General features: G+C 41.6%; 3 protein-coding genes and 1 long non-coding RNA gene across 4 annotated transcripts; 2 read left to right on the plus strand and 2 right to left on the minus strand.

Moving 5' to 3' along the window:
- Positions 1-2,122: 2,122 nt before the first annotated feature.
- Positions 2,123-5,684, minus strand: plchb (1-acyl-sn-glycerol-3-phosphate acyltransferase theta-B; the record flags this gene model as incomplete). The annotated part of the gene is given in 6 exon segments (NM_001141489.2): positions 2,123-2,196; positions 2,385-2,459; positions 2,651-2,945; positions 4,700-4,772; positions 5,137-5,335; positions 5,639-5,684. Coding segments are annotated over 5 exon segments (685 nt in total), but the record flags the coding sequence as incomplete, so codon positions are not given.
- A 1,472-nt stretch (positions 5,685-7,156) lies between these two features.
- Positions 7,157-11,491, plus strand: LOC100194936 (Coiled-coil domain-containing protein 98). Its single transcript, NM_001139965.1, is given in 9 exon segments — positions 7,157-7,331; positions 7,492-7,582; positions 7,666-7,702; positions 7,846-7,912; positions 8,107-8,303; positions 9,274-9,393; positions 9,501-9,585; positions 9,692-9,800; positions 9,882-11,491. Coding segments are annotated over 9 exon segments (1,215 nt in total). The 5' UTR covers positions 7,157-7,244; the 3' UTR covers positions 10,304-11,491.
- On the minus strand, positions 10,817-13,032 carry LOC123726100 (uncharacterized). The gene is made up of 3 exons (XR_006758395.1): positions 12,839-13,032; positions 11,119-11,193; positions 10,817-10,875 (listed from the first exon to the last, which is right to left on the minus strand). It is a non-coding gene; the product is annotated as an uncharacterized lncRNA (long non-coding RNA).
- A 1,255-nt stretch (positions 13,033-14,287) lies between these two features.
- On the plus strand, positions 14,288-24,880 carry LOC106568159 (helicase POLQ-like). The gene is given in 14 exon segments (XM_045692783.1): positions 14,288-14,576; positions 15,116-15,309; positions 15,472-15,544; positions 15,622-15,719; positions 15,941-16,039; positions 16,976-17,121; positions 17,243-17,266; positions 17,268-17,480; positions 17,651-17,792; positions 17,910-18,014; positions 18,160-18,367; positions 19,015-19,172; positions 24,715-24,810; positions 24,875-24,880. Coding segments are annotated over 14 exon segments (1,851 nt in total).
- The last annotated feature ends 2,578 nt before the right edge of the window (positions 24,881-27,458 follow it).

Consider the following 27,458-nt stretch of genomic DNA (forward strand, 5'->3'; position numbering starts at 1 on the left):
CAGCTGGTGCTTAAAGCTAGTGAGGGAGGTAAGAGTCTCCAGCTTGAAAATACTAACACATTATTATAGAACTGTATGGTTCCCAGCACATTCTATTTTGATCACAGAACTCTATTATGATAGAATGACATGTTTTAAAGGATCTTTAGTGAGAATAAAGCAGTGAAAAATAAAGTTTGCTGAGGGTTTCCTTACCACGCCATGTCCAACAGCCCTCCCTGATGTGCGATAGCAGACTTCACTCGGTTGGCAAACTTGGTAGCATCTTCCCCTTCCTATTCAAAGCGGTAATGAAGAAGGATATGATTTAAAAAATATATATATAAAGAGGAGTCTATGGTTCTGGGGGTAAGAGGAGTGTGTACTCTATGAAGGTTTGGGAATAAAACACAACATAAGGTCTGACCAGTTGGTCATGGGAAGGAGTAGCAGTAATACTGTATATAGACTGTGACACCCTACCTGTCTGGTCATTGGGGGCAGGTACCACACATTGACCACGATGGCCCAGCTGGTCATCATTCTCAGTAGGTAGCTCACCATGTTGTACTTGGCACTGTTCCAGAAGGCATCTCCAAAGCGTGGGTCATACTAATAGGAAAGGAGATCCAAACGTATATTAATCAAAAGCACAGGAGGTTGGTGGCACCATAATTGGGGAGAACGGGCTCGTGGTAATGACTGGAGCGGAATTAGTGGAATGATTTCCAGGTGTTTGATGCAATTCCATTTGCTCCGTTCCGGACAATATTATGAGCTGTTCTCCCCTCAGCCTCAACTGACCAAAAGGCTTTTACATGGAAATTAAATAAAACAATAGCTGATAAAGTCAACACATAACAAGTGAATGTCAATATGTAACAATGTTTAATGTCATACAGTAACTGCTGATTGATGACAGAGCCAGGGTTAGAACACAAGAGAGGCATTTCAGAGATTCAGACAATGGACAATTTACTGAAGACTGCAGAGTACCTTGATTGCAACTGGGTATATTGTCCCTCCAATCTCAAAGCTTCCCTTCTTGAACATCATGACCGATGTGTTGTTGATGCAGGTTCCTGCAGGAGATAAAAAGGTCACGAGACTGCCACAACCACAAACTTCCAGGAGCATTGGAGTCAATTGCATTTCAATTCAAGTCAATTCAGGAAGTAGACTGAAATTTTATCAGAAAAATTGTATACGAGTTGACTTTATGGATTGACTGAATTTAATGGAATTGACCCCAACTATACCTTCCAGACAGCAGATAAAGGTGGACGAGACACCTAATATAAAGACTACAATAAAGTCCTAGTATAAAGACTACAATAAAATCATAGTATAAGGACTACAATAAAGTATAAAGATTACAATAAAGTATAGGGACTTACCCTCTGGGAAAATCAAAATGGGTAGATTGCTCTTCGCTGCAACATGAGCCCTCAATCTAGAAGAGGACGGAGGGAGGGAGATCAATAACCAGGACAAAACTAATCACGATGAAAACAATACAATGTATGAGATGATTGAGTGGCAGTAATGGTAATGTATATCGTTATACAAGCAATAAATCGACATTGGCAAGCGATTTATTCACTTTACAGAAGAGAACTGAGTAAATATATAGATGAAAAAGACATACTAAATGCATCTCCTGCCATCTTTTCCCATTTACTTTCTGTCTCACCTACTGGTAACAGCATGTCGGTCTCTCATCTCCGATCTCTCAAACCACACATGGGGGCAGGACCTCACCATTGATCTCTGGATGACCCCCATCAGCCCACTGTGACTTTGACCCACCTGGGAATAAACCCGGACACAGTGAGCATGACAACTCTAGTCTGCTGAGAACCAAAAGTGATGTATACGATATCAAAAATCAGTGATATGTTGACACAGCCATGTTCATGTTACCCACCATAGCGTAGCATCCATCATTGGCCAAAATGACAATGTCAATAGGTGAGGTGTGGTTTGCTACGCATATTCCTCCTTTTTGTGGTTTATTATTTCTGTAAAAAATAAGTATTTATTTCAATGACATCATGACATTGAAAACATTGATACTAATATTACTTCCTAAATGTTTATTTTAGGTAGGTTGGGCCGTATACTAACTTGTTGTGGTATTGGATGGTGGCAGAGAGGCCTCTGGCACAGATCCTGTAGCACATCAGATGGACTAACTCACTGAGCCAGTTCTTCACTCTAGAACACAAGAGCAATGTACAGTAATAGCCAGGGAAATTCTATTCTCTCAAGCCGTATATCAACTCTCGAGCTAGCTAGCTGTTATAAGAGATAGGAACATTCAATGTGACTATCAATGTTCCTACCACCACAGTTTATGAAAGTTCTAAAACATTCTTTAAAACCTTTGTTGTGTACATCGTTACCTCCTGTTAGGTAGAAACCCCACCAAAGTTGTCCCGATCACCAGCCAGCTCAACCCTATGATTGCCAGGGTTATCCTGAAAGAACGATCAAAACAAATGTAAAAAATAAAATAACATTCAAATCGTGTTTAATAATAATAATATTAGTAGTAATAATTGCACTCTATCCAATAAATCCACATCAGTTGACAGAAACTGAACTTAACAAATGGGCTGTTGATTGGTTATGAGATGGATAGAGTAAAGGGGAGGTGTGGTCAGGTCACCTGAGAGGGAAAAGGACACAGTAACGTATGATCACGCCCAGGCCCCAGATGACGGTGAGGCGCAGGCTGATGTAGTGAAAGTTGTGGTTGGTGCGGGTCAGGAGGTTCCAGGAGACCAGCTCCTCAGAGGAGAAGCACTGAGTCACCTGGTCATCCACGATGCTCTCCAGGCCCTTTCTGTAGAAGTAGAATGAGTCGCTCAGCGCAAACTCTCCCCTCGATATGGACTGGGTACGATACCGACGCAGCTCCCCCATCTCCTGTTCCATAGAGCCACCCTCCCTCTGGATGAGTCCTGGGAAGAGAAGAGGGGAACAGCACAGATAAATCCCTGAGTGGGTAGCATAGTCAGAGATTTTCAGATGTAGGACATTAAATATGATGGATAAGCCTGTAGAGTGGGGGATGTATAAGAAGGATTGTATGTAAAGAGTAAAATATACACCTACTAATTGAGGCACTGTATCTATCTATGCTCTTCCTCTATTGGTATTTCCAGAGAAGGAAATGCCAATGAGGAATGCGATGGGAGGACTGTTGTGGCATAGCCTATCAGTACCAGGTACGACTGAGAGCACTGCGCTTGCATTCCTTTTATCTGTCCTCAGCACTGATGTACTGTATTTTACCCAGTTCCAGTAAAACATGAATACTTTTCTAATAACTTACTGGTTAACAATTTGCTTGTTGTCATGATTATACAGTTATATATGCTTTAGTATTATGTTCACAGAAGAAGAGTTTTAGACAAAAGCATGGTGGGTTTTGTCATCTCTGCTGCTGAATGGTTTGCTAAATCTTATTGCATAATAACATTGTGTTGACTTGACATTTTTGTCCTTCCATACAAAAAAACCAGTCCTTTTTTAAGTTTCCTGTCAACCCTGATTTAGAATACCAATGTTTCTGTGATCAGAAGATGATTGAGTGTTAATTCAACAACATAGGGTAGGATTGCAGATAGACAACTTATAGAGACACCACAAAAAAGTCCCCAGTATAAATCCGATCTTCTGGAATCTTCAAGGCAGTTCAAAATAGAATATGATATACATGTCTAATAAGTATCAAATTTAACTCAACATAGCTCCACTGAAGACGGTGACGTGACGTCTTTCAAACGTTGTACAGTATATTTCCAAGGAAGAGAAGATGAAGGGGGCATACAGTATTTCACAGCATGGGTTGAGGGTTAAGCTATACACAGAGAGTCAGTTTTCTGCCTGAAGTTATGCAATCCTCTATTGCATCATCAGAGTGGGACATGGCTGCTCCACTCCACACGGTTTCCACTAGCTTCCATATCCCCAAAGTCAGATTACATAGCCACAAAGTAAAACTTGCCTACAGAAATTTGCTTTTTGGTCTTAATTTAAGGTTAGGGTTAGGCGTAAGGTTAGCGGTGTGGTTAAGGTTACTTACAAAATATACTTTTAAGAAGATAAATTGTAGAAATGGGCAGACTTTATTTATGATATTGTGGGTATAGAAGCTCGTGATGACCACTCCGCAACCCCACATCAGCTGAGCTGACCAATCATAAGCTGACCAATCATAAGCCACCACACTGACACACAGTCACATGTACAGGGTCTACTCTACTCCTTCCAGACAGAGCTGAATTCATTCAACCCCTCATACTACAAAACAATATGCTCTAAGAGCAGAACCAAGGACTCCACATAACAATGGGATGTTGGAAATGCAGTTCTGCTGAATTCAAATATTTCTCCTATAGACCATCAGAACTCAACTCAACTTACTGGATGTATAATTACCTTATTACTGTGTAATTAGCCTAATAATTATCACAGGGCTATTCACATTTCAGTTAGGGGCAAATACAAACTAAAGAGTATTGATTCAAATGGTATCATTCAGCATAGTGAAGGAACCATAGAAAATAATTGCTTAGTACAAAAGTTAATGAAAAAAATAAAGATTAGGCTACAGTTTGATAGTCATCCACAATAAGTTACACAGACAGGGTCCCTCCAGACCTCAGCATGAACTCATTCATCGATGGGTAGTGAGTGTAATGTCACTCACCATTGGGTAGCGGAGCAGGCACTGGCAGAGTGGGTCGATCCCTGTGTCCTCTCTGGATCCGAAGGGTGGCCCACTGCCCATAGAACAGATTTATTTTCAGCTGACCTCACACACAATGCTTTCTACATACTGCATCTTGCCCAACTGCCCCGCGTTCCCCGCATTGAACATTAACTATGTCAGTCTGTTCTACGGGGTCAGGGGGCAACATGAATACAGTATACAGAGCACAAAATCCTACATATAGTAGTGAATATAAATCCATGAAATATCCGATTAATGCATTTATACAAAAAAATATGTATCTTTTCATAAATCATCTGTTCGCAAACAGAATAACATAGTTCTTTATTAGATGCTATATGAGGTTATGCTTCAATAAAATGTTTCAGAATAAAATAAGAAATAGTGAGCTATATCGAACTTCCAGCAGTTACCTCCAATATCTTGACCAGAATCTGAATGTAGACCGAAGTGACCCCCAGGGAGAGGCCAAACATAGCTGGTATCATGATGAGCCCAATCATCACGGAGAACCACACCTGCAGCAACAAAGTCGCTATACTCCACAGGTCATCCATCCCTCCCTCAGAGAGGTCTGTCATGCACTGGTATGGCACATATGGTTCAAGTTATCTACAGAAGAGAGACATAACGTTTATTAGCTATTCATTCCAAATAAGCATTATATTTTCTTTTTATAATAGAGGAGACTGAATTCATATTTTTGACTTGGGCCTAGCTAGGTAGTTAGCTATGTAAAGTTAGCTAGGTAAACAGGATCTGAAACGGGATATGAACACCGAAATAGCCTAGCTAACTATACAGCCAAGCCGAGAAGAGAACCACTAGAAATAGCTTACATTATTGAGCCTACCATATCCGAGTTTGACTGCAGAACATGAAATGTTTCCAAATGTATTAAAGAGAAATAGTAACCTGAAGACCTCTTCGTTGTCTTAGCGAGTTTTCCATTCTTCTGTACGTCGCTGTAGCGGTAGTGGTCGCAGGTTGCAACCCAACAGTGTAGTCAGCCACAGGACAGTGCGCAAGATCTGCTGTAAAAATAAAACCAGGACGTCACTAGTTACCACATTCACAAAGTCATAAACCGCGCCTATTTCTACAATGCATCTACAATACAATGCATCTTCGCAGTGGTGAAAAAAGTACCCCATTTTCATACTTGAGTAAAAGTAAAGATACTTTAATAGAAAATAACTCAAGTAACAGTGAAAGTCACCCAGTAAAATAATACTTGAGTAAAAGTCTAAAAGTATTTGGTTTTAAATATACTTAAGTATTAAAAGTAAATGTCATTGCTAAAATATACTTAAGTAAAAGTATAAATACATTTCAAATTCCTTATATAAAGAAAACCAGATGGCATACTTTTCTTGTTTTTTATTTATTTACTGATAGCCAGAGGCACTCTCCAACACATAATTTACAAACTAAGCATTTGTGTTAGTGAGTCCGCCAGATCAGAGGCAGTAGGGATGACCAGGGTTGTTGATACGTGTGTGAATTAGACAATTGTCCTGTCCTGCTAAGCATTCAAAATGTACATTTGGGTGTCATGGAAAATGTATGGAGTAAAAAGTGCATACTTGTATTTAGGAATGTAGTAAAGTTGTCAAAAATATAAATAGTAAACTTAAGTACAGATACACAAAAAAACTACTTAGGTAGTACTTTCAAGTGTTTTTACTTAAGTAATTCACACCACTGTATCTTCCTAAAAAGTGATTTTTAACCGAACTCTAACATTAACCAAACAGCTAACCGTATGCCTAACCCTAAACATAAATTAAGAACAAAAGCAATTTTCTGTTAATATACATTTTTTTACGAAAAAGCCATTTTGACTTTATGGCTGTGGTAACTAGTGGAAATAATAAAACCACTCCCCCCACTGGCGAGTTGCTCGAAAAAAGTTCAGCTTTCGTGCATATTCAGCTGCGCAGAAAAAAAACGCTGTTTTTACGCAATCGTAACACCAAATATATTTATAACTAACCCGAGATAGTTTATCTGTGACGTTTACAGTTGGAGGAAATTAAGCATAGTGGGCAGAACAAGCAAGGAGGTGGGCAAAGCCAAACACGAGCTAGCGAGATCCTATTGGCGTGTATTTTCATATTTCAGTTAGGGAATGTCTTCTCTATGAAATGCGCGTATGCATTAACGCAATTCGACATTGCACTTCTTCTAAACAACGCCATTTTATAAAAAAGTTGGCAAAGCGTCAAGTCTATTCAACTTAGTGCACTGTGTTCGTAACAGATTGTAGTTTTGGGAACAGAACAATGTATTGGAGATCAGATTTTTCATCGATGATAAAATTAGCAGAATGTCGGTCCAGTTTCACCTAGTTACATCCTCTCCCACTACCCGCGACTGAACTTCCTCTCGCTACCATATTTGGTGGTGAGAAAACGTTCTAAACGGATGCTTCAGCTTTATAGCCCCTGTGACGTGTCTGGATTACTCCTTATGTTTGTGTGGTAACACTTTTGATGTTGTCTTTCTGACAAAAAGAAGCATGGAGGACTCAAACTCTTATATTCGCGTCTCTGGATTTGTTCTTGGTTCATTGATGTTTCAGCACTTGAACAGTGACTCTGATGTGGTAAGCAGTTGGCTAGATCGCTAGCTAACTAGCTACGTTAGCTAGTTAGCTAACACCACAACAGATAGGTCTGACCAAATAGCTTACCTATTCAGATACTGGTTATTATATTAAACTGACTGTACACATGTATGTAACGTTACCTCATAACATTTTGCAGGAAGGTCTCATTCTCGGGGAGACCAAAGCTGAAGAGCGAAGCAACATCACTGACTCTCAAATCGACAACATACAGTTTGAGCATACAATAAGTGAGTCATCAGCTGTGTACTTACATTTTATAATATCATCTTGGTGTGTGCTGACTGTTGTCTCACCCTGCTTTCTGTTCCAGACATTCAGAAACACATATCATGTCGCAAGCTCAATAGGTAAACTGCAGAGACTAAAGGTTTCTTAAAATTGTGATTCAGCTGTGTGTGTAACTATTTCAACAGTATATCACTTACTATCATAGATCATTTCTGGAAGCATGTCACTTAAACAAATCTATTTTTCTCTCCACCTCCCTTAGCTTCTATAATAGAATAGGGGAGGTGAACCGGGATGAAATAAGGCACATTTTATCCAACTATAAGGAGGTAAGTGGAAGAATATAGCGTGATAATATTGATGTCACAGATGGTGGTATTGCAACTAAGTCCAGGGAGTAAAGGAACCTGTGCCATTAGGCAAGTTGTTTGCGTTGCGTTTCTTTCCTTTCCTATCTTGTTTGATTAGCCAACAAAGCACACTTTTATTCACCCTCTTTCTTCTATTTCACTTTCCTATCCAGGAGAATGTGATTGGTTGGTATAAACAGCGGAGAAACACAGATCAACAAATTACCTTCAGAGAGCAAGTAGTCCACGAGAACCTGAAGAGGGCACTCTCCAATCATGAGCTGATCTTTCTGCTACTGACACCCAGTGAGATCACAACATCAGGCTCCACTCACAAACTGGAGTATGCAGTCTACAGATCACATGGCAGGTCAGTACATTCACATTTTGATGGCCTTCACACTGTTTTGAATCAAACTGTGTTGCACTGTGAGTAGTCTATCACTGCCTTCACTAAAAACTGATCTGTTCAGTATGGCTTTCTGCTTAACTCGGCTCTAGTTTAAACAGTTTAATTTATATATTCTACACTGAGTACAAAACATTTGGAACACCTTCCTAATAATGAGATGCACCCCCTTTGCTCTCGGAACAACCTCAATTAGTCGGGGCATGGACTCTACAAGGTGTCAGGCGTTCCACAGGGATGCTGGCCCATGTTGATTCCAATGCTTCACATAGTTGGCTGGATGTCCTTTGGGTGGTGGAATATTCTTAATACAAACAGGAAACTGTTGTGTGGAAAACCCAGCAGTGTTGCAGTTCTTGACACTCAAACTGGTGCGACTGGCACCTACTACCATACCATTCATAGGCACTTCAATCTTTTGTCTTGCCCATTCACCCTCTGAATGGCATGCATACACAATCCATTTCTCAATTGTCTCAAGGCTAAAAAAAAATCCATCTTTAACGCGTCTCCTCCCCTTCATCTACACTGATAGAAGTGGATTTAACAAGTGACATCAATAAGGGATCATGGCCTTCACCTGGTCAGTCTATTGGCCTCCCGGGTGGCACAGCGGTCTAAGGCAGTGCTAGAGGCATCACTACAGGCCCTGGTTCGTTCCCAGGCTGTGTCACAACTGGCCGTGATCGGGAGTCACATAAGGCTGCGCACAATTGGCCCAGCATGGTCTGGGTTAGGGGAGGGTTTGGCCTTCCTTGTAAATAATAATTTGTTCTTAAATGACTTGCTTAGTTAAATAAAATGGAATCATCAGGTATTCCTAATGTCTTGTACACTGTAGTTTTATCCATGGTTTGTTTTTTACTCTTGCTGTACAGTCCTTGGATTTAAAGCACCTTTCAAGAAATCCCCTTTTTATTATTATTATTAGTCAGTATTGCAGTGTTCCTGTCCTGGTCAGCAACCTGGGTTTGTTGGAAGAGCAGGACTACTGGAGACTCTCTGCATCTTGTTCATCAGTCAACTACAACCATGCTGTTAGGAAACACAGGTACTACTACTGGGCCTCAGCACTGGGCACTATTGACTTTGAAAAATGTAATATGTGTGTTTGTCTGGTACCTGAATGACTAGTCTTACACTTTTTGTCCTGTGTAGATCTAAATTCTTCTCCTCCGATGGATCTCTGCATGAGGTGGATGAGATTAATGACATGAACAACTCCTTGCAGGGTGAACTGAAGGTACGTTGAATTGATGGCAAGGGAAATGTAAAAGGTGTACCAAAGACTGCACAGTCCAACCATTGGTAAACATGGTGTCACCTGGGACTTGTTTTTCTTTTCACAGATGGCATGTAAGAAAGTGGAGGAGAGTGAACGATTGGTTGAGAAGCTGCTTGCAGACGTTTCTGATCTAAGAAGGATGGTCAATGAGAGGAAACAAGAGCTGAGAGAAAGTATAACCTTTGTTTCTATTGATGAATCAATCTTGATTTATTCTTGTGTGTATTGAACATTTTATTTACGTTTGTTTCCAGTCTCAGCAGATGGAGCCTCCACCCCGGCACAGCCCCGGGAGAATGTGCTGCTCTGCGAGGTCATCAAAACACTATTTCCTGGGGCATCTCTACTCCAAACGCAGGCTCTAAACTTCCAGGGGTTTCCATTGCCCGAGTTCTGCTGCAGCACTGACCATGGCATAGACATTGCCACAACACTGCCTTTGATCCTGAGTCATACACTCCCTAAAGCCAGGAAGGGGAGGCTTGGGAGAGGCGGAGGTACATCCTGGAGAAAATGTCCCCTTCGTGAATCATCTGAGGTGCCCAAGAGGAGGAAAGGCATGCTGGAGGAGACTGATGAGACTTTGTCAGTCAGTGGGTCAGAGACCGAGGAGGATTTGATCCCAGCCAATCGGAACGGAAATAATTTAGATGTGTCCAACTCCCCGGTTTTCTGAGGACCAAATGGACCACTCAAGAATGGTCATTTTGCATTAAATGTCACTGTGTATGGATTATAGGAAATTCTGTGGCATTCCCCTGTAACAGTCCTCTATCAACAACTGAAAACTTGATATGTTTGCAGGGATGCCTTCAATTAGCTCATTTTTAGGAGCAACATGTTTTATTTAGAAGTGACTGTCCAAGTTCTTGATTATAATAACTTTAGTGTTTATCAACAATTTTTCATAATGTGGGTCCAGACATGAATCCTGCGGAGGAAAATATGAGTATTATAGAAAGGCCTAAATGATCAAAACATGGCCATTTTGAGCAATAGACAGGTCTGTAGCACACAATGTCATCAGTACCCTCTGGTCAGTAGTGATAGATGGTGCATTGACGTTTTATAAAGAGAAACTATCACAGAGCAACCTCGAGGCTTAATGCTGCTGACCCAAGAGTATTGGATCATATGATATTCTGTCCCAAGACCAGTCAATAATAAAATGAGTGATTTGATGACTTACCCATAGAATGAGCTTTATTTATGGCTTTGGAAATCTCCCCTCTGTTTCTTACCACAGACCTGGAAAGGAATAAACACCTTGTTAATATGACATGATATGTGATATGAACATGTTTAGCTTTATCTGACCAAGTTCTCACATGTTATGTGCCTACTGTAAATTGTTCCTGTGAGGGGGTTTATAAACAGGGACAGCAGCTATTGGAAAGAAGTTTGGAGGAAATGTATGCATTTTATAATGAAACATTGCTCAATTGCATCTCTGCTCATCAGTACTGTATTATGTACTGTAGTCTGACAGACCTGAACATTCTTGAACATTCTCCACAGAATGCAGCCCTTCTGTGGTTGTTCATATGGATTCTCCATCCATAATGGCTGGGGAGATAAAAATGTACATAAAGTTATGTGAATCCATCCAACAATGTAGTTGCCATAGACGTAAACAAATGAGACATGGCTTCAAATCCTGTTTATAATGGTAATAATGTTCGTCATGTGGAATGTCACTCCTTGAGCACCAAGAGTGCATATGAATCAAGTTATATTTGCATTTTCAAATGTCATCCGAAACCCAATTAGTCCATCCATATAGATTTTATTTGTGCACTCTTACTAGATGGATAGCTAGCTAATCGTAACGTTACATATGCAGATTAAATCGTTTACAATTTCATCGTTCTTCTGGACTACATTAGACGAGCCTGGGATACTGAGACATTGTTCTGCGAGTAAAGTAAAGAATACATTAGCTTACATCAAATATAGTTTACTCTGGCCAGCTAGCTAGTTTATTAGCCAGCATATCCGACCCGTTTGCTTACATAGGGTCGGACAGCATTCCTGTGTAGATTAAGACACCGCGGAACTGGCAAAATATATGGTTCGGGAAATGTACATCAATCCAGGGATGACAAATGCTTTGTACTCCGAATTGTCTCATTATCCCAAATATTACAGCACTGTCTCTGTGGTTTCTTAATCTAGATAGGAATGATGTCAGACCCTAATGCAGCTGTAAGTAAACGGGTCGGATGCTGGATAGTTAGCTAGTTTATAGGACACATGTGGCTTGTTAACGTTAGCTAACAATGGATGGCATAGCTGCAGTTAGAGGTTAGCCATTTGGCTAGCTAATACTAGGTTATCTTAATCATTACGAACGTCAGTATGATTGTGCTTTTATCCCTAGCAATGAAATGTATACACATGAATAAAACTGCAATCTTATATGTGGCTCCAAGCCGTGAAATGTTTGATTATAAAGATCGAACGCTTCGGACAGCGAGCATTTTTGACCTGCTGTGTGAAGAAACAAACATTGACGTCACATCCTGTTCAAGTTTAAATGTTGGATGGAGCATGATCAGTAGTTCCTCCCATAATGAATAGATTTTCAAAGTGATAATTTGTTAAATTTCCATATAACACATCTTAATACTTCCTTATAACAAATATAATGAATCTAAAATATAAAAATACGGTACTGCAAATATGAACTAATTGTATCACTGTCAATAGGTCGGAATAAATACAGTCTATTTACTCCACTGGACTCAATTTGAAGTTAGATGTATATATTTCCTCGTCTCTGATGGGCTAATCCGTTAAATAAATTCATGTTTACTAAACGGATCCAACTCTAACGTCACCCAATTGAAGTTGACATTTAAAACGGTTAAGGTAAGGGTTTAGGATTTAGGGTTGGGTTAGAATAGGGTTTAAAATTAGGGTATGGACGTCCCAAGGATCCCCGATAGCACTAACCGTTTAAAATTGAATTCTCTGTACCGTAGCCATTTAACTAATTTAAAAAAGTTATCCTCTGTATATACAGACCATTTTTTGAGTCGTTTGGTAGTAAACTAAGCTTTAACCATGTCTAACGTCATTTAATTTAGCTACGTTCAACTAACGTAAAGTAACGAAACACGTAGAGTTTTCTGGCAACATTTCGTTATTTAACGTTAACTAACGTTAGCCAGTAAAACATTTTTTAAAGCTAGTTTGTTAACTCACTCACCCAAGTTGACTAATTTACTGTTAAAGTTGCGTCAATTCGATCTGGTATCAGAACAAAATAGTCAGCACATAGTAACTTCCGATTTCTTTGTACTTTAATTAATGCAAACACTTGAATGCTAAATGTGTGGTTCGTATATACGGGATCTCTGTAACACCACGCAGGGCAGACAGAGAACTCTAAATGACATCATAAATTCTTCATTAAATACTCTGACAGAGATAGTTCCCGCTCACTGCTGGCCTGTCAGAGTAGAGGCTTGGGTGTGGTTTAGACTTACTCCAGCATATCGTTGGCGTGCAGGCTGGTCCCAGCCTCTAGACGCATCTTTGTTGCCAGGCATAGTTGTCTTCTAGCTTATCTTCGTGTGTGTAACCGAGAGTCAGACACCCAAGGACAGTGCCTGTTCTTGTGCTACAGTTATCTTCCATTCTACCAGCCCCTCCCGTACACCTGTCCTTGAGCGGCCCCTCAACCAGGCATTGTGTGTGTGTGTCAAGAGTCTACTCAGCCTACACTCCTACTAGCCAGCAACCCTCCAGTTAGTCATGTCTATTATATGTCGCTCAATCTATGTTAATACAATATAAACCTCTTATGTTTAGCATTAGTATTCATAAGTTATGCACCACAACTAATTTTATTATATAGGTTTAAATAGTTATATTATATTGGTTATGCAAACAAATAGTTGGTCAAAACCTAACATTACCAAGTAATTGGGGAGCTCAACTTGTCAGTCACCATGCTTGTATTGAATGCAACGTTACTTACTTGCTTAGGCTAGGTGTCAGACAGAGTCAGGTTTGACAATGAGTGCCGAGATCAAAGTAAAACGACTGTCCTCGAGGAAGAGGTTCAGAGATGGGCTCAGAAGTCATCTCACGCCCTTAAGGAAAAGACCCAGTGCTTCTGGACGAAAATGTCCTAACAGCAGCACAGGAGAAATGGAGCATCCCAGGGCTATGGACCAATCTATGGATGCAAAGTTCAGTGAGGTGGGTAGCTAACATATCAACCGTACAGTACACTGTTTGTGGTCTGATCATATATTGTCTAGTAGTGCGTTACACATGTATTAACAGTTTAAAAAAAAATTGCAGTACTGTAGTGACACTGAGGATTTATTTGGGGACTATGACATCATTGTAGGTGACAGCTCTTTCCTGGCCAAGCTGGATAGAGAGGAGCAGAACATGAGATGTCATGACATTGACCATGCAACCAGCTACCAATGCCCTGTGGTTCTGCAGCATGAGAACCCTGACTTCACCTCACTGAAGTCTTCAACCTACAACTATCTGAAAAAATCACGTGATGACTCAATGACAGACTCAATCCTGAAGGGCTTCAGTAATTACTTTTTTAGACATGCAAAGCTCACAGCTCGCCTTTCAACAGGACTCTCTCCAAACAGCAGAGCGGATCTGCTGTCCAGATGGGGACAAAATGTCCACGCCTACGAGACGTCCTGAGTCTATCAGCACTGAAGATGGAAATGAGAGGCACAATGCAGGTGTGGTCCCCAAGGCGAGGAAGAGCATGTCAGATCATCTGAAGAGAGCCATGCTCGTTAATGCAGCAGCTCCTTCTAGTGTCTCACGGACTGCAATGCAGAAGGAGGCCGTAGTTACAGAGGAGATCAGTGTTGCCATGCAGGCTATGGAATCTGTCTCCATGGAGAAAATGGACCTTAGGCCTTTCTTCGGTCTTCCCACCAAAGTGAAGGCGCTGATATGTAATCTCAAAGGAATCAAAGATTTATATGGTGAATAGCTTTCTACCACATTTCCCTGTCTAATTGCATGTCCTCACTGTAGTTCTGTGTCAATTTTACCATGTTTTAAAAGTGTGTGGTTGTCTTGAGTAATTGGATTTCTTGCCCTGCTTCATATTACAGAGGATCATAATCAATGCTCTCTTCTATTTCAGAATGGCAGAAGAACTGTCTAAACCTGGACTCAGTTCAGCAGAGGAGAAACCTCATCTACTCTCTGTCCACCAGCGGTGGGAAGACTCTGGTGGTTGAGATTCTCATCCTCAAAGAGCTTCTAAGCAGAAAGAGGGATGCCCTTTTCATCTTGCCATACATATCTCTAGTGCAGGAGAAGGTATTGTGGTCATTATTTTATGTTTACAAAATATCTATAATTCCTCTTTCATCCAACTACACAGGAATTATAATCCAACATTTTAGTATTCAAGGTCACATTTGGGTTGGGAAATTGTCACAAAACTCATGTCAATGGCAAATCTGCATGCATTTCAAGGTTTGAGGGTTGGCCAGTTTTGACCTGGAGCTGGACTTCATGGTGGAGGAGTATGCTGGCAGTAAGGGCAGGTTCCCTCCAGTGAAGAGAAGTGGCAAGAGGTCCCTGTACATCGCCACCATAGAGAAGGCCCACAGCCTGATCAACTCCCTCATAGAGGCCAACAGACTGGACAATGTGGGGCTGGTGGTTGTTGACGAGGTATGCAAATATCTTAGTACATAAACATCTAAGACATTATCATTGGCAAATATAGAATAGCCACTCACTAAACACAAAAAATGAATCCTCTGATGCATTGTGTATTTGATGCAATCAATTATATTGTACAGTAGTGTCTAATTATTTATCTGTTTTTATTAGCTCCACATGTTGGGTGATGGTAGCAGAGGAGCTATCATTGAGATGACTCTAGCCAAAGTGCTCTATGTCAACAGTAAGTGTGACTGCTATTCTTACTCTCATCATGTTCATGGAGATTCTTTTGAAACATTTATTTTCTCCTTTACACAGAGTCAACTCAGATCATTGGAATGAGTGCTACTCTGGGCAATGTCCAAGATCTTCAGAGGTTTCTGAGCGCAGATAACTACACTAATGACTTCAGACCGGTTTGTAATTTCCTAACCATAGGCTTGATATACACAATGCTATTTTATCCTCTGTGGTATGCCTACTTCTTGTTTGTGAGAGTCTACATGCAACATGAAAATCACCAACATATATATTCTTTGAAACCTCACTTAAAATGGATACAAGTTAGACTGCGGGTTGTGCACTGCTTTGTCTCTGTGATTGTAGGCCACTGATAGCCATGGTGTTTATGTTTCAGGTCGAGCTTATGGAGTATGTTAAACTGAAGGACAGCATATACGAGGTGGAGCCAAAAGAGGAGGAGTGCTTCAGGTTCTCTCGGCTCCTAAACTTTAAGGTATGTTCATCCATTTTATTTTGAAGAGTCATCATATTTTATATGGCCTGAGGGGGGTGTGGTATATGGCCAATATACTACGGCTAAGGGCTGTTCTTATGACGCGGAGTGCCTGGATACAGCCCTTAGCCGTGGTATATTGGTAATATACCACAAACACCGAGGTGTCTGTTAATGGAATTTTATATCTTAATGATAATAATCAACAATCAATAAGCCTTGACTAATTCCCAAGGTTTGTAAGACAATGGGTTAAATAATTAGGCAAGGACTCAGCTTTCTGCAAAAGGTTCATTCGGCTTTATTCAGAGAACGTTCTGCCCAACATACACAAAACATCTATTATATACCAGGCTCCTCATTTACACACACACATAACACACTAAGGAGAGTTCATTGTTCTTCCTCAGAACTCTCAACACCGTAAATTCTTACCCAGCTGACAGTTTTTAGTACAATGAGATTAGAGAAACCTGGAGGGTTCAAGCTAGGTCAGGTCAACCACAGTTTAACAGTTCTTTATGTTTACTTAAACACACAGACCTCCATTTCTCTCTTATCCTCGTCAATCTCATGAGACTTATACTTAACACTTTAGTTACTCTTGCTACAGGCTATATATACCCATGCTACATAACTTCTAATTAATAATGGATTATTAATTCATTTGCCTTTATTAGATAATTCTCTTATCAGTGTCTTATTTCTATTATAAACTGGTTACCAACATAATTAGAGCAGTAAAAATAAATGCTTTGTCTTACCCGTGGTATACGGTCTGATATACCACAGCTTTCAGCCAATCATCATTCAGGGCTCTAACTACCCGGTTTATAATGAAATATATACTTGTCTCCAGTACCAGGCAGTCGGCTGTTGAAGGCTGACACATTGTATTTGAAGTCTTAACACCTGACTAATCCTTCTGTTTTCCAGTACTCCAGTGCAATACAGAAGATCGATCAGGATCATATTGTTGCCTTGGTAACTGAGGTCATTCCAAGCCAGTCGTGCCTTGTCTTCTGTCCCACCAAGAAAAATTGTGAGAACATGGCTGAGATGATCTGCAAATACATGAAAAAGTAAGAGACATATCTTTGTATCCCTCCTCTCTGTATTCCAAATCATGGTAAGCCTGTCCAGTGGCTGTGATTGTGTGGATTGTGATTGATCCAACATGCCACTTCTTCTTGAATTCTCCAGGGACTTTATCCAGTGCATGCAGGCAGAAGGCTGTGTTGCTGGGGGAGCTAAGGAGCAGTGGGAACGGCTCCCTGTGTCCGGTGCTCAAGAAGACAGTGCCGTACGGCCTGGCCTATCACCACAGTGGGTTGACCAGTGAGGAGAGGAAGCTGGTGGAAGAGGCTTACTCTGCTGGGGTTCTCTGTCTCCTCATCTGCACCTCCACACTGGCTGCCAGGATCAACCTACCTGCTCAGAGGTAAGCCAAAGCAAAGAAGCTAACCTGTCTCAGACTACTTTACTGCTACTAAGGCTACTAGGAACAGCTGTTCTCACATGCGACATGTCATAACATAAGTTGCATCTCTGTGTTAGATAATGACAGTTCTTATAGACTTAATTGGATCCATCATTGTGTGTTTGAACCAGGGTGATTCTGCGTTCTCCGTACATGGCAGTAGACTTCCTGAAGAGGAGCCAGTACAAGCAGATGGTGTGGAGTGCTGGACGGGCCGGGATAGACACTCATGGAGAGAGCATCCTCATCCTACAGGACAAAGACAAAGTCATGGTAAAGAGCAACAACCGTAAACATGTGCATGTAGTACTATGTACTGACATCAGGTGTTTGCACGTTCTGACAGACTCATCTAATGCATTGTTCCTGTCCACCTTTTTTTATTTTCAGGTCAAAAAGCTTGTGTCCGTGCCAATGGAGATCTGTAAAAGCAACCTAATGCATGATAACGGAATGGGTGTCCTGAGTCTCATCCTGTCAGTCATTGGATTAAATGTGAGCACTTCTTGAAGAATATCCATAAGTGAATTCCAGAAAAATCCAGTTTCTTTTTTTAATGTATATTTTTAGCAAAGAACTTGGTCTTAATTAATGAATTGATGATATGGTTTTTGTGTTTGTTTTCTTTGTCTCCCTTCAGATCACGAACAGCTTAGAGCAGGTCATGGACTTCATGGATGGCACGTTGTTGTCTGTCCAGAAGAAACAGGTGTGCTTGGAGAGGAGCCTGTGGGAGGTGACACAGGAGTGTGTTGAGCTGTTGAAAGAGAAAGGCCTTGTCACTGTGTCCACAGAGCCACAGGATAGGACTCTGCAGGTCACCAAGCTAGGAAGAGCTACTTACAAAGGTGAACTACTCTCAAACACTCCAGAGCTGGTGTTAATTCCATTTCTATTCCCATACCAGGACATTGTTAGTTAGCTAGCTAGCTGTGCTAATCTTGCTATTTTGTAGAAAGCCCTTGTTGATACTAGCCAGATGGCCACAGTTGTTTTTAAATAATTATAATATCAATACTAGCTACATTGGTTAGCTAGCTTGGAGGGAGTATTTAGTGTTGCGTGCATTGCGTCTGTGCATTTAGCTAGCTACCATCCCATAGCCTACATCGCATATGAAGTGTGACTGGCTCATCCAAGGATGTATGGAGAAAATGCCCTCTTTTTCCTTTTTGTTGTCACTGCTATTTGCTCTTCCACGTGGGGGTTCATGCTCTTGTTTTGGCTCAAAGTCAAGTTGTTGGCCGCTGACGAGCATTGCGATTCTGCAAGTAGAAATTGTATTTTCTTCACCCGGCAAGCAGCAGGTACCGCTTTTGTTTTAGCAAGAGAAGGAACGGCCTCCCAGTGTGATAAGTGCCTATCGCCAGTCTATTGACAGTGAGATTCTCGGTGTGTTTCATGCTTAGGAATCCATCTCAATCCTGTTACAGAGACATGCTTTTTCTATGAATCAATCCTACAGTCTTAAGTATGTCTGCCCTCTCCTCCTCAGGCTCAGTGGATCTGACCTACTCTGGGGTCCTGTATAGAGAGCTGTCTAAAGGCCTGGAGAGCCTGATGCTGGATAGTTTCCTCCACCTGGTCTGCCTGGTAACACCCTATGACATGGTCTCCCAGTGCAAGCCTGATTGGATGATCTACTTCAGATAGGTTAGAGCCTTTATGTGCTTCTTAATTCTTTATTTTTAATAATATATACACTACCGTTCAAAAGTGTGGGGTCACTTAGAAATGTCCTTATTTTTGAAAGAAAAGCATTTTTTTTGCCCGTTAAAATAACATAAAATTGATCAGAAATACAGTGTAGACATTGTTAATGTTATAAATGACTATTGTAGCTGGAAACGGCAGATTTCTAATGTAATATCTACATAGGCGTACAGAGGCCCATGTATTAGCAACCATCATTCCTGTGTTCCAATGGCACGTTGTGTTAGCTAATCCAAGTTGATAATTTTAAAAGGCTAATTGATCATCAGAAAACCCTTTTGTAATTGTGAGCACAGCTGAAAACTGTTGTTCTGATTTAAAGAAGAAATAAAACTGGCCTTGTTTAGACTAGTTCAGTATCTGGAGAGTCAGCATTTGTGGGTTCGATTACAGGCTCAAAATGGCCAGAAACAAAGGACTTTCTTCTGAAACTCGTCAGTCTATTCTTGTTCTTAGAAAGGAAGGCTATTCCATGTGAGAAATCAAATCAAAGTTTATTTGTCACGTGCGCTGAATACAACAGGTGAAATGCTTACTTACAGGCTCTAACCAATAGTGCAAAAAGGTATTAGGTGAACAATGGGTATGTAAAGAAATAAAACAACAGTAAAAAGACAGGCTATATACAGTAGCGAGGCTAGAAAAGTAGCGAGGCTACATACAGACAGCGGTTAGTCAGGCTGATTGAGGTAGTATGTACATGTAGATATGGTTAAAGTGACTATGCATATATGATGAACAGAGAGTAGCAGTAGCGTAAAAGAGGGGTTGGTGGGTGGTGGGTGGGACACAATGCAGATAGCCCGGTTAGCCACTGTGCGGGAGCACTGGTTGGTCAACCCAATTGAGGTAGAATGTACATGAATGTATAGTTAAAGTGACTATGCATATATGATAAACAGAGAGTAGCAGCAGCGTAAAAAGAAGGGTTGGGGGGGGGGCACACAATGCAAATAGTCCAGGTAGCCATTTGATTACTTGTTCGGGAGTGTTATGGCTTGGGGGTAAAAACTGTTGAGAAGCCTTTTTGTCCTAGACTTGGCACTCCGGTACCGCTTGCCATGCGGTAGTAGAGAGAACAGTCTATGACTGGGGTGGCTGGGGTCTTTGACAATGTTAGGGCCTTCTTCTGACACCACCTGGTGTAGAGGTCCTGGATGGCAGGCAGCTTAGCCCCAGTGATGTATTGGGCCGTACGCACTACCCTCTGTAGTGCCTTGCGGTCAGAGGCCGAGCAGTTGCCATACCAGACAGTGATGCAACCGGTCAGGATGCTCTCGATGTTGCAGCTCTAGAACCTTTTGAGGATCTCAGGACCCATGCCAAATCTTTTTAGTTTCCTGAGGGGGAATAGGCTTTGTCGTGCCCTCTTTACGACTGTCTTGGTGTGTTTGGACCATACTAGTTTGTTGTTGATGTGGACACCAAGGAACTTGAAGCTCTCAACCTGCTCCACTACAGCCCCGTCGATGAGAATGGGGGCGTGCTCGGTCCTCCTTTTCCTGTAGTCCACAATAATCTCTTTAGTCTTGGTTACGTTGAGGGATAGGTTGTTATTCTGGCACCACCCGGCCATGTCTCTGACTTCCTCCCTATAGGCTGTCTTGTCGTTGCCGGTGATCAGGCCTACCACTGTTGTGTCGTCTGCAAACTTAATGATGGTGTTGGAGTCGTGCCTGGCCATGCAGTCGTGGGTGAACAGCGAGTACAGGAGGGGACTGAGCACGCACCCCTGGGAGCTCCAGTGTTGAGGATCAGTGTGGCAGATGTGTTGCTACCTACCCTTACCACGGGGGGCAGCCCGTCAGGAAGTCCAGGATCCAGTTGCAGAGGGAGGTGTTTAGTCCCAGGATCCTTAGCTTAGTGATGAGCTTTGAGGGAACTATGGTGTTGAACGCTGAGCTGTAGTCAATGAATAGCATTCTCACGTGTGGAGTGCAATAGCGATTGCATCATCTGTGGATCTGTTTGGGCGGTATGCAAATTGGAGTGGGTCTAGGGATTCTGGGATAATGGTGTTGATGTGAGCCATTACCAACCTTTCAAAGCACTTCATGGCTACAGACGTGAGTGCTACGGGTCTGTAGTCATTTAGGCAGGTTGCCTTTGTGTTCTTGGGCACAGGGACTATGATGGTCTGCTTGAAACATGTTGGTATTACAGACTCAATCAGGGACATGTTGAAAATGTCAGTGAAGACACCTGCCAGTTGGTCAGCACATGCCCGGAGAACACATCCTGGTTATCCGTCTGGCCCCGCAGCCTTGTGTATGTTAACCTGTTTAAAGGTCTTACTCACGTCGGCTACGGAGAGCATGATCACACAGTCGCCTGGAACAGCTGATGCTCTCATGCATGCCTCAGTGTTGCTTGCTTCAAAGCGAGCATAGAAGTGATTTAGCTTGTCTGGTAGGCTCGTGTCACTGGGCAGCTCACGGCTGTGCTTCCCTTTTGTAGTCTGTAATAGTTTGCAAGCCCTGACACATAAGACGAGCATCGGAGCCGGTGTAGTATGACTCAATCTTAGCCCTGTATTGACGCTTTGCCTGTTTGATGGTTCGTCGCAGGGCATAGCAGGATTTCTTGTAAGCTTCCAGGTTAGAGTCCCGCACCTTGAATGCGGCAGCTCTACCCTTTAGCTCAGTGCGAATGTTGCCTGTAATCCATGGCTTCTGGTTGGGGTATGTACGTACAGTCACTGTGGGGACGATGTCCTCGATGCACTTATTGATAAAGCCAGTGACTGATGTGGTGATGTAGTCCTCAATGCCATCGGAGGAATCCCGGAACATGTTCCAGTCTGTGATAGCAAAACAGTCCTGTAGTTTAGCATCTGCTTAACCTGACCACTTTTTTATAGACCGAGTCACTGGTGCTTCCTGCTTTAATTTTTGCTTGGAATCAGGAGGATAGAGTTGTGATCGGATTTACCAAATGGAGGGCGAGGGAGAGCTTTGTACGCGTCTCTGTGTGTGGAGTACAGGTGATCTAGAATTTTTTTTCCCTCTGGTTGCACATTTAACATGTTGATGGAAATTTGGTAGAACTGATTTAAGTTTCCCTGTATTAAAGTCTCCGGCCACTAGGAGCGCCGCTTCTGGGTGAGTGATTTCCTGTTTGCTTATTTCCTTATACAGCTGACTGAGTGTGGTCTTAGTGCCAGCATCTGTCTGTGGTGGTAAATAACAGCCACGAAAAGTATAGCTGAAAACTCTCTAGGCAAGTAGTGTGGCCTGCAATTTATCACAATATACTCTACTTCAGGCGAGCAAAATCTAGAGACTTCCTTAGATTTCATGCACCAGCTGTTGTTTACAAATATGCACAGACCGCCCCCCCTTGACTTACCGGAGTGTGCTGTTCTATCTTGCCGGTGCAGCATGTATATCCATGTCGTCATTCAGCCACGATTACGTGAAACATAGGATATTACAGTTTTTGATGTCCCGTTGTTAGGATACTCGTGATCGTACCTCGTCTAGTTTATTGTCCAATGATTGCACGTTGGCGAGTAGTATTGACGGTAACGGCAGCTTTCCCACTCGCCTTTTTCGGGTCCTGACCAGGCATCCGGCTCTTTGTCCTCTGTACCTGTGTCGCTTCCTCTTGCAAATAACATGGATGTCGGTCCTGCCGGGTGTTTGGAGAATGTCTTGTGCGTCTTGTTTGTTGACGAATAAATCTTTGTCTAATCCTAGGTGAGTGATCGCTCTCCTGATATCCAGAAGCTCTTTTTTTGCCGTAAGATACGGTTGCAGAAACATTATGTACAAAATAAGTTACAAATAACGCAAAAACCCCCCACATAATAGCACAATTGGTTGGGCGCCCGTAAAACTGCTCGCATTTCTTCCGGCGCCATTTTAATGTAATCCAAGAAACTGAAGAACTCGTACAACTCTGTGTACTACTCCCTTAAAAGAACAGCACACACTGGCTCTAACCAGAATAGAAAGAGGAGTGGGAGGCCTCGGTGCACAACTGAGCAAGAGGACAAGTACATTAGAGTGTCTAGTTTGAGAAACAGACGCCTCAAGTCCTCAACTGGCAGCTTCATTAAATAGTACCCGCAAAACACCAGTCTCAATGTCAACAGTGAAGAGGCGACTCCGGGATGCTGGCCTTCTAGGCAGAGTTGCAAAGAAAAAGCCATATCTCAGACTGGCCAATAAAAAGAAAAGATTCAGATGGGTAAAAGAACACAGGCACTGGACAGAAGAACTCTGCTAAGAAGGCCAGCATCTCTGAGTTTCCTCTTCACTGTTGACGTTGAGACGGGTGTTTTGCGGGTACTATTTAATGAAGCTGCCAGTTGAGGACTTGTGAGGCGTCTGTTTCTCAAACTAGACACTAATGTACTTGTCCTCTTGCTCAGTTGTGCAACGGGGCCTCCCACTCCTCTTTCTATTCTGGTTAGAGCCAGTTTGCTCTGTTCTGTGAAGGGAGTAGTGCACAGCGTTGTACAAGATCTAAAGTTTCTTGGCAATTTCTCACATGGAATAGCCTTCATTTCTCAGAACAAGAATAGACTGACGAGTTTCAGAAGAAAGGTCTTGGTTTCTGGCCATTTTGAGCCTGTAATCGAACCCACAAATGCTGATGCTCCATATACTCAACTAGTCTAAAGAAGGCCAGTTTTATTGCTTCTTTAATCAGAACAACCATTTTCAGGTGTGCTAAAGTAATTGCAAAAGGGTTTTCTAATGATCAATTAGCCTTTTAAAATGATAAACTTGGATTAGCTAACACAACGTGCCATTGGAACACAGGAGTGATGGTTGTTGATAATGGGCCTCTGTACGCCAATGTAGATATTCCATAAAAAATCTGCCGTTTCCAGCTACAATAGTCATTTACAACATTAACAATGCCCACACTGTATTTCTGATCAATTTTATGTTATTATAATGGACAAAAAATGAGCTTTTCTTTCAAAACGAAGACATTTCTAAGTGACCCCACACTTTTCAACAGTAGTGTATATACTTTTTTATGTGCTTCTTGGTTTTCTACATTAGATGTAGATTGGTAGGTAAAATACCTCATACATGTTTTTTTATTTTATGCATTTTGGGTGTGTTTGACAATATCTATGAAATAATGAAATGCATGTTGTTTTGTGTAATTGTTTATCTTCTGCAGTATTTAGTAGGCTCTTTACGATACCAGTATCGCAAAACTACGATACCTGATTTTCCACCGCAAAGGAAAACACAAAGCAGTCTAAACTCATTGGTTTAATAACCTACTGTATGTAAAATCTTGTGTGCTCTAGCTTGGAAAATAAACGTTTGATTCTGGTTGACAACAACATAAGGCTGCTTGTTTCCAACATTAGGACTGTTTTCCTCAGGAAATATGGTCCGCTTCATGTTTTGTTTCTTTGCCACGATACCGCTGAATATCTGGTATTGTAACAGCCCTAGTATTTAGCATAACAATTATTGTGTAAAATATATATTTTTTTGCTCATCAATTCCAGTTCACAATGTTGTCCGCTGCGGAGCAAAAAATGTGTGCAGCAGTTGGAATGCCTGAGAGTTTCGTTGCTAGAAAGGCTGCTGGCCAGAATGTGAAGGTAAGAATATTCAATATCTTAAATACTGTTATAATAATAGTGTAATATTTTCACATTTCCCTAGGTTTAGAGATCATCATTTGCTTTAAAGATGCACTAGGCAGAAATCGCTCTGCCTTTTCCTGGTTGCTAAAATTCCAAAATTTGCCTAATTTCAGTTTGACAAAACAAGCAAGTATAGTGTAGAGCAGTGGTTCCCAAACGTTTTATTTCCCCCTACCCCTTCAAACATTACATCTCCAGCTGCGTACCCCCTCCAGCATCAGGGTCAGCGCACTCTCAAATGTTGTTTTTTGCCATCATTGTAAGCCTGCCACACACACACGATGCGATACATTTGTTAAACATAAGAATTAGTGTGAGTTTTTGTCACAACCCGGCTCGTGGGAAGTGACAAAGAGCTCTTATCGGACCAGGGCACAAATAATAATAATCCAGTTGTTTGAGTCGTCCGTTTCGGGAAAGTAGCTGCGTAATTGCGCACCCAGCTCACTCAGGTGCTTTGCTGTGTCACATTTGACATTGTCCGTAAGCTTGAGTTCATTTGCACACACAAAATCATACAATTGGGTTGGATTGTGTTTCGGAGGACGCATGGCTCTCGACCTTCGCCTCTCCCGAGTCTGTACGGGAGTTGCAGCGATGAGACAAGACTGTAACTACTACCAATTGGATACCACGAAATTGGGGAGAAAAAAGGAGTAAAATAATTTTCAAAAAGAAAAAAAATGAGAAACTCATCATCATGCAAGCGGTCAAACAAGTGAAAATTATTGTCAGTAAAGAACTTTAAGCTCGTCTCTCAATTTAAAAAAAAAACGTGTCAATACTTTGCCCCTTGATAACCAGCGCACTTCTGTATGTTGTAAAAGCGTTACATGGTCGCTGCCCATATCATTGCATAATGCAGAAAATACACGAGAGTTCAGGGGCCTTGCTTTAACAAAGTTAACCGTTTTCACTGTAGTGTCCAAAACGTCTTTCAAGCTGTCAGGCATTCCCTTGGCAGCAAGAGCCTCTCGGGGGATGCTGCAGTGTACCGAAGTGGCGTCTGGAGCAACTGCTTGCACGGGCGTTACCACTCCACTATGTCTCCCTGTCATGGCTTTTGCCCCATCAGTACAGATACCAACACATCTTGACCACCAAAGTCCATTTGATGTCACAAAGCTGTCCAGTACTTTAAAAATATCCTCTCATGTTGTCCTGGTTTGCAGAAGAGGATGTCTTCCTTAATTGACCCCGCGCCATAAACGTAACGGACATATACCAGGAGCTGTGCCAGGCCCGTCACGTCTGTTGACTCATCCAGCTGTAACGCATAGAATTCACTGGCTTGAATGTGAAGCAGTATTTGTTTCAAAACATCTCCTGCAAGGTCACTGATGCGTCGTGAAACAGTGTTGTTTGATGAAGGCATTTTCTGTATAGTTTTTTTTGCCTTTTCCCCCAGCATTGTCCCAGCCATATCCACGGCAGCAGGAATAATTAAATCCTCCACAATAGTATGGGGCTTGCCTGTTCTAGCCACTCGGTAGCTCACCATATAAGACACTTCTAGCCCCTTTCCTATTAATGGTATCTGTTGCTTTTATACATGTCTTACTACTCGAAAGTCGTCTTTATTCTTGCTTATTTTTCAAATTGTCATGTTTCTAAATGTCTGCGCAAGAGTGAAGGTTTCCCAGCGCAAGAGTAACAATTAATGTGATTGGATGTTAATTATTTGACTAGGCTACCTGTATTTGACATTGTGTTGTTATTTCGCTGAACACTAGATGGTTTAATTGTATTTTTGGCAGTGAAACGAGGCTACTCAGGCGAGAAAAAAACCTCACCCAAATGTATAGCCCGGTTGGAAAATATAAATGTACTGTTTGAAAGTGTGAAGAATTTTTTTTAATCTAATGTGAATCACATTTTACTTGGCGTACCCCCGACGGCATTGCCTACCCCAGTTTGGTAATACCTGGTGTAGAGAATAATTGTGCCATCTAAACCACTGTGAAATAACTTTCCCATAACCCCAAAATATTGTATTTTCAGCTGTTTGAGGCTGGTGTACAAAACTGAAAGTAAATGATGCAAAAACGAAACTTAAGAACAGATCTACCGATTCTTAGCCTTGCGTTCAATGAGTGGCAGATCTACAACACATATTTCTATGTGAATTTGGTCAGGTCGTCCAAAAAATTTTGCAGCTTTAAATCCCCGTCGTTTTTAAGGGGTATTATGAGGCCTTATACTTAAGTAGGTTGTCTTAAAACCATTATTTAATTGTCTTGTTTTTGTAGCTTCCCCCACCCACTTTATCCACTGGATGGAAGGCATGCTTAAATAATTTAAGTCCTGAGATAATAGAAGCTAATGAACTGTAAATCTCCTGTGATGTGAATTCAAATCTGCTCTAAACTGTGATCATTGATGTAATACTGTAATGAGCCAAACGGACAATGAGACATTCTTTTGTACTATGATGTCCTTCCTACTGTAGTAGGAATAATTATATTTCTGTGGTCTTTTTTTTCCTCACCTTTATTTAACCAGGTAGGCTAGTTGAGAACAAGTTCTCATTTACAACTGCGACCTGGCCAAGATAAAGCAATGCAGTGCGACACAAACAACAACAAACAGTTACACACTTTACC

The sequence above is a fragment of the Salmo salar genome, chromosome ssa13, assembly GCF_905237065.1.
Source record: "Salmo salar chromosome ssa13, Ssal_v3.1, whole genome shotgun sequence".
In the NCBI taxonomy this organism is placed as follows: domain Eukaryota; kingdom Metazoa; phylum Chordata; class Actinopteri; order Salmoniformes; family Salmonidae; genus Salmo; species Salmo salar.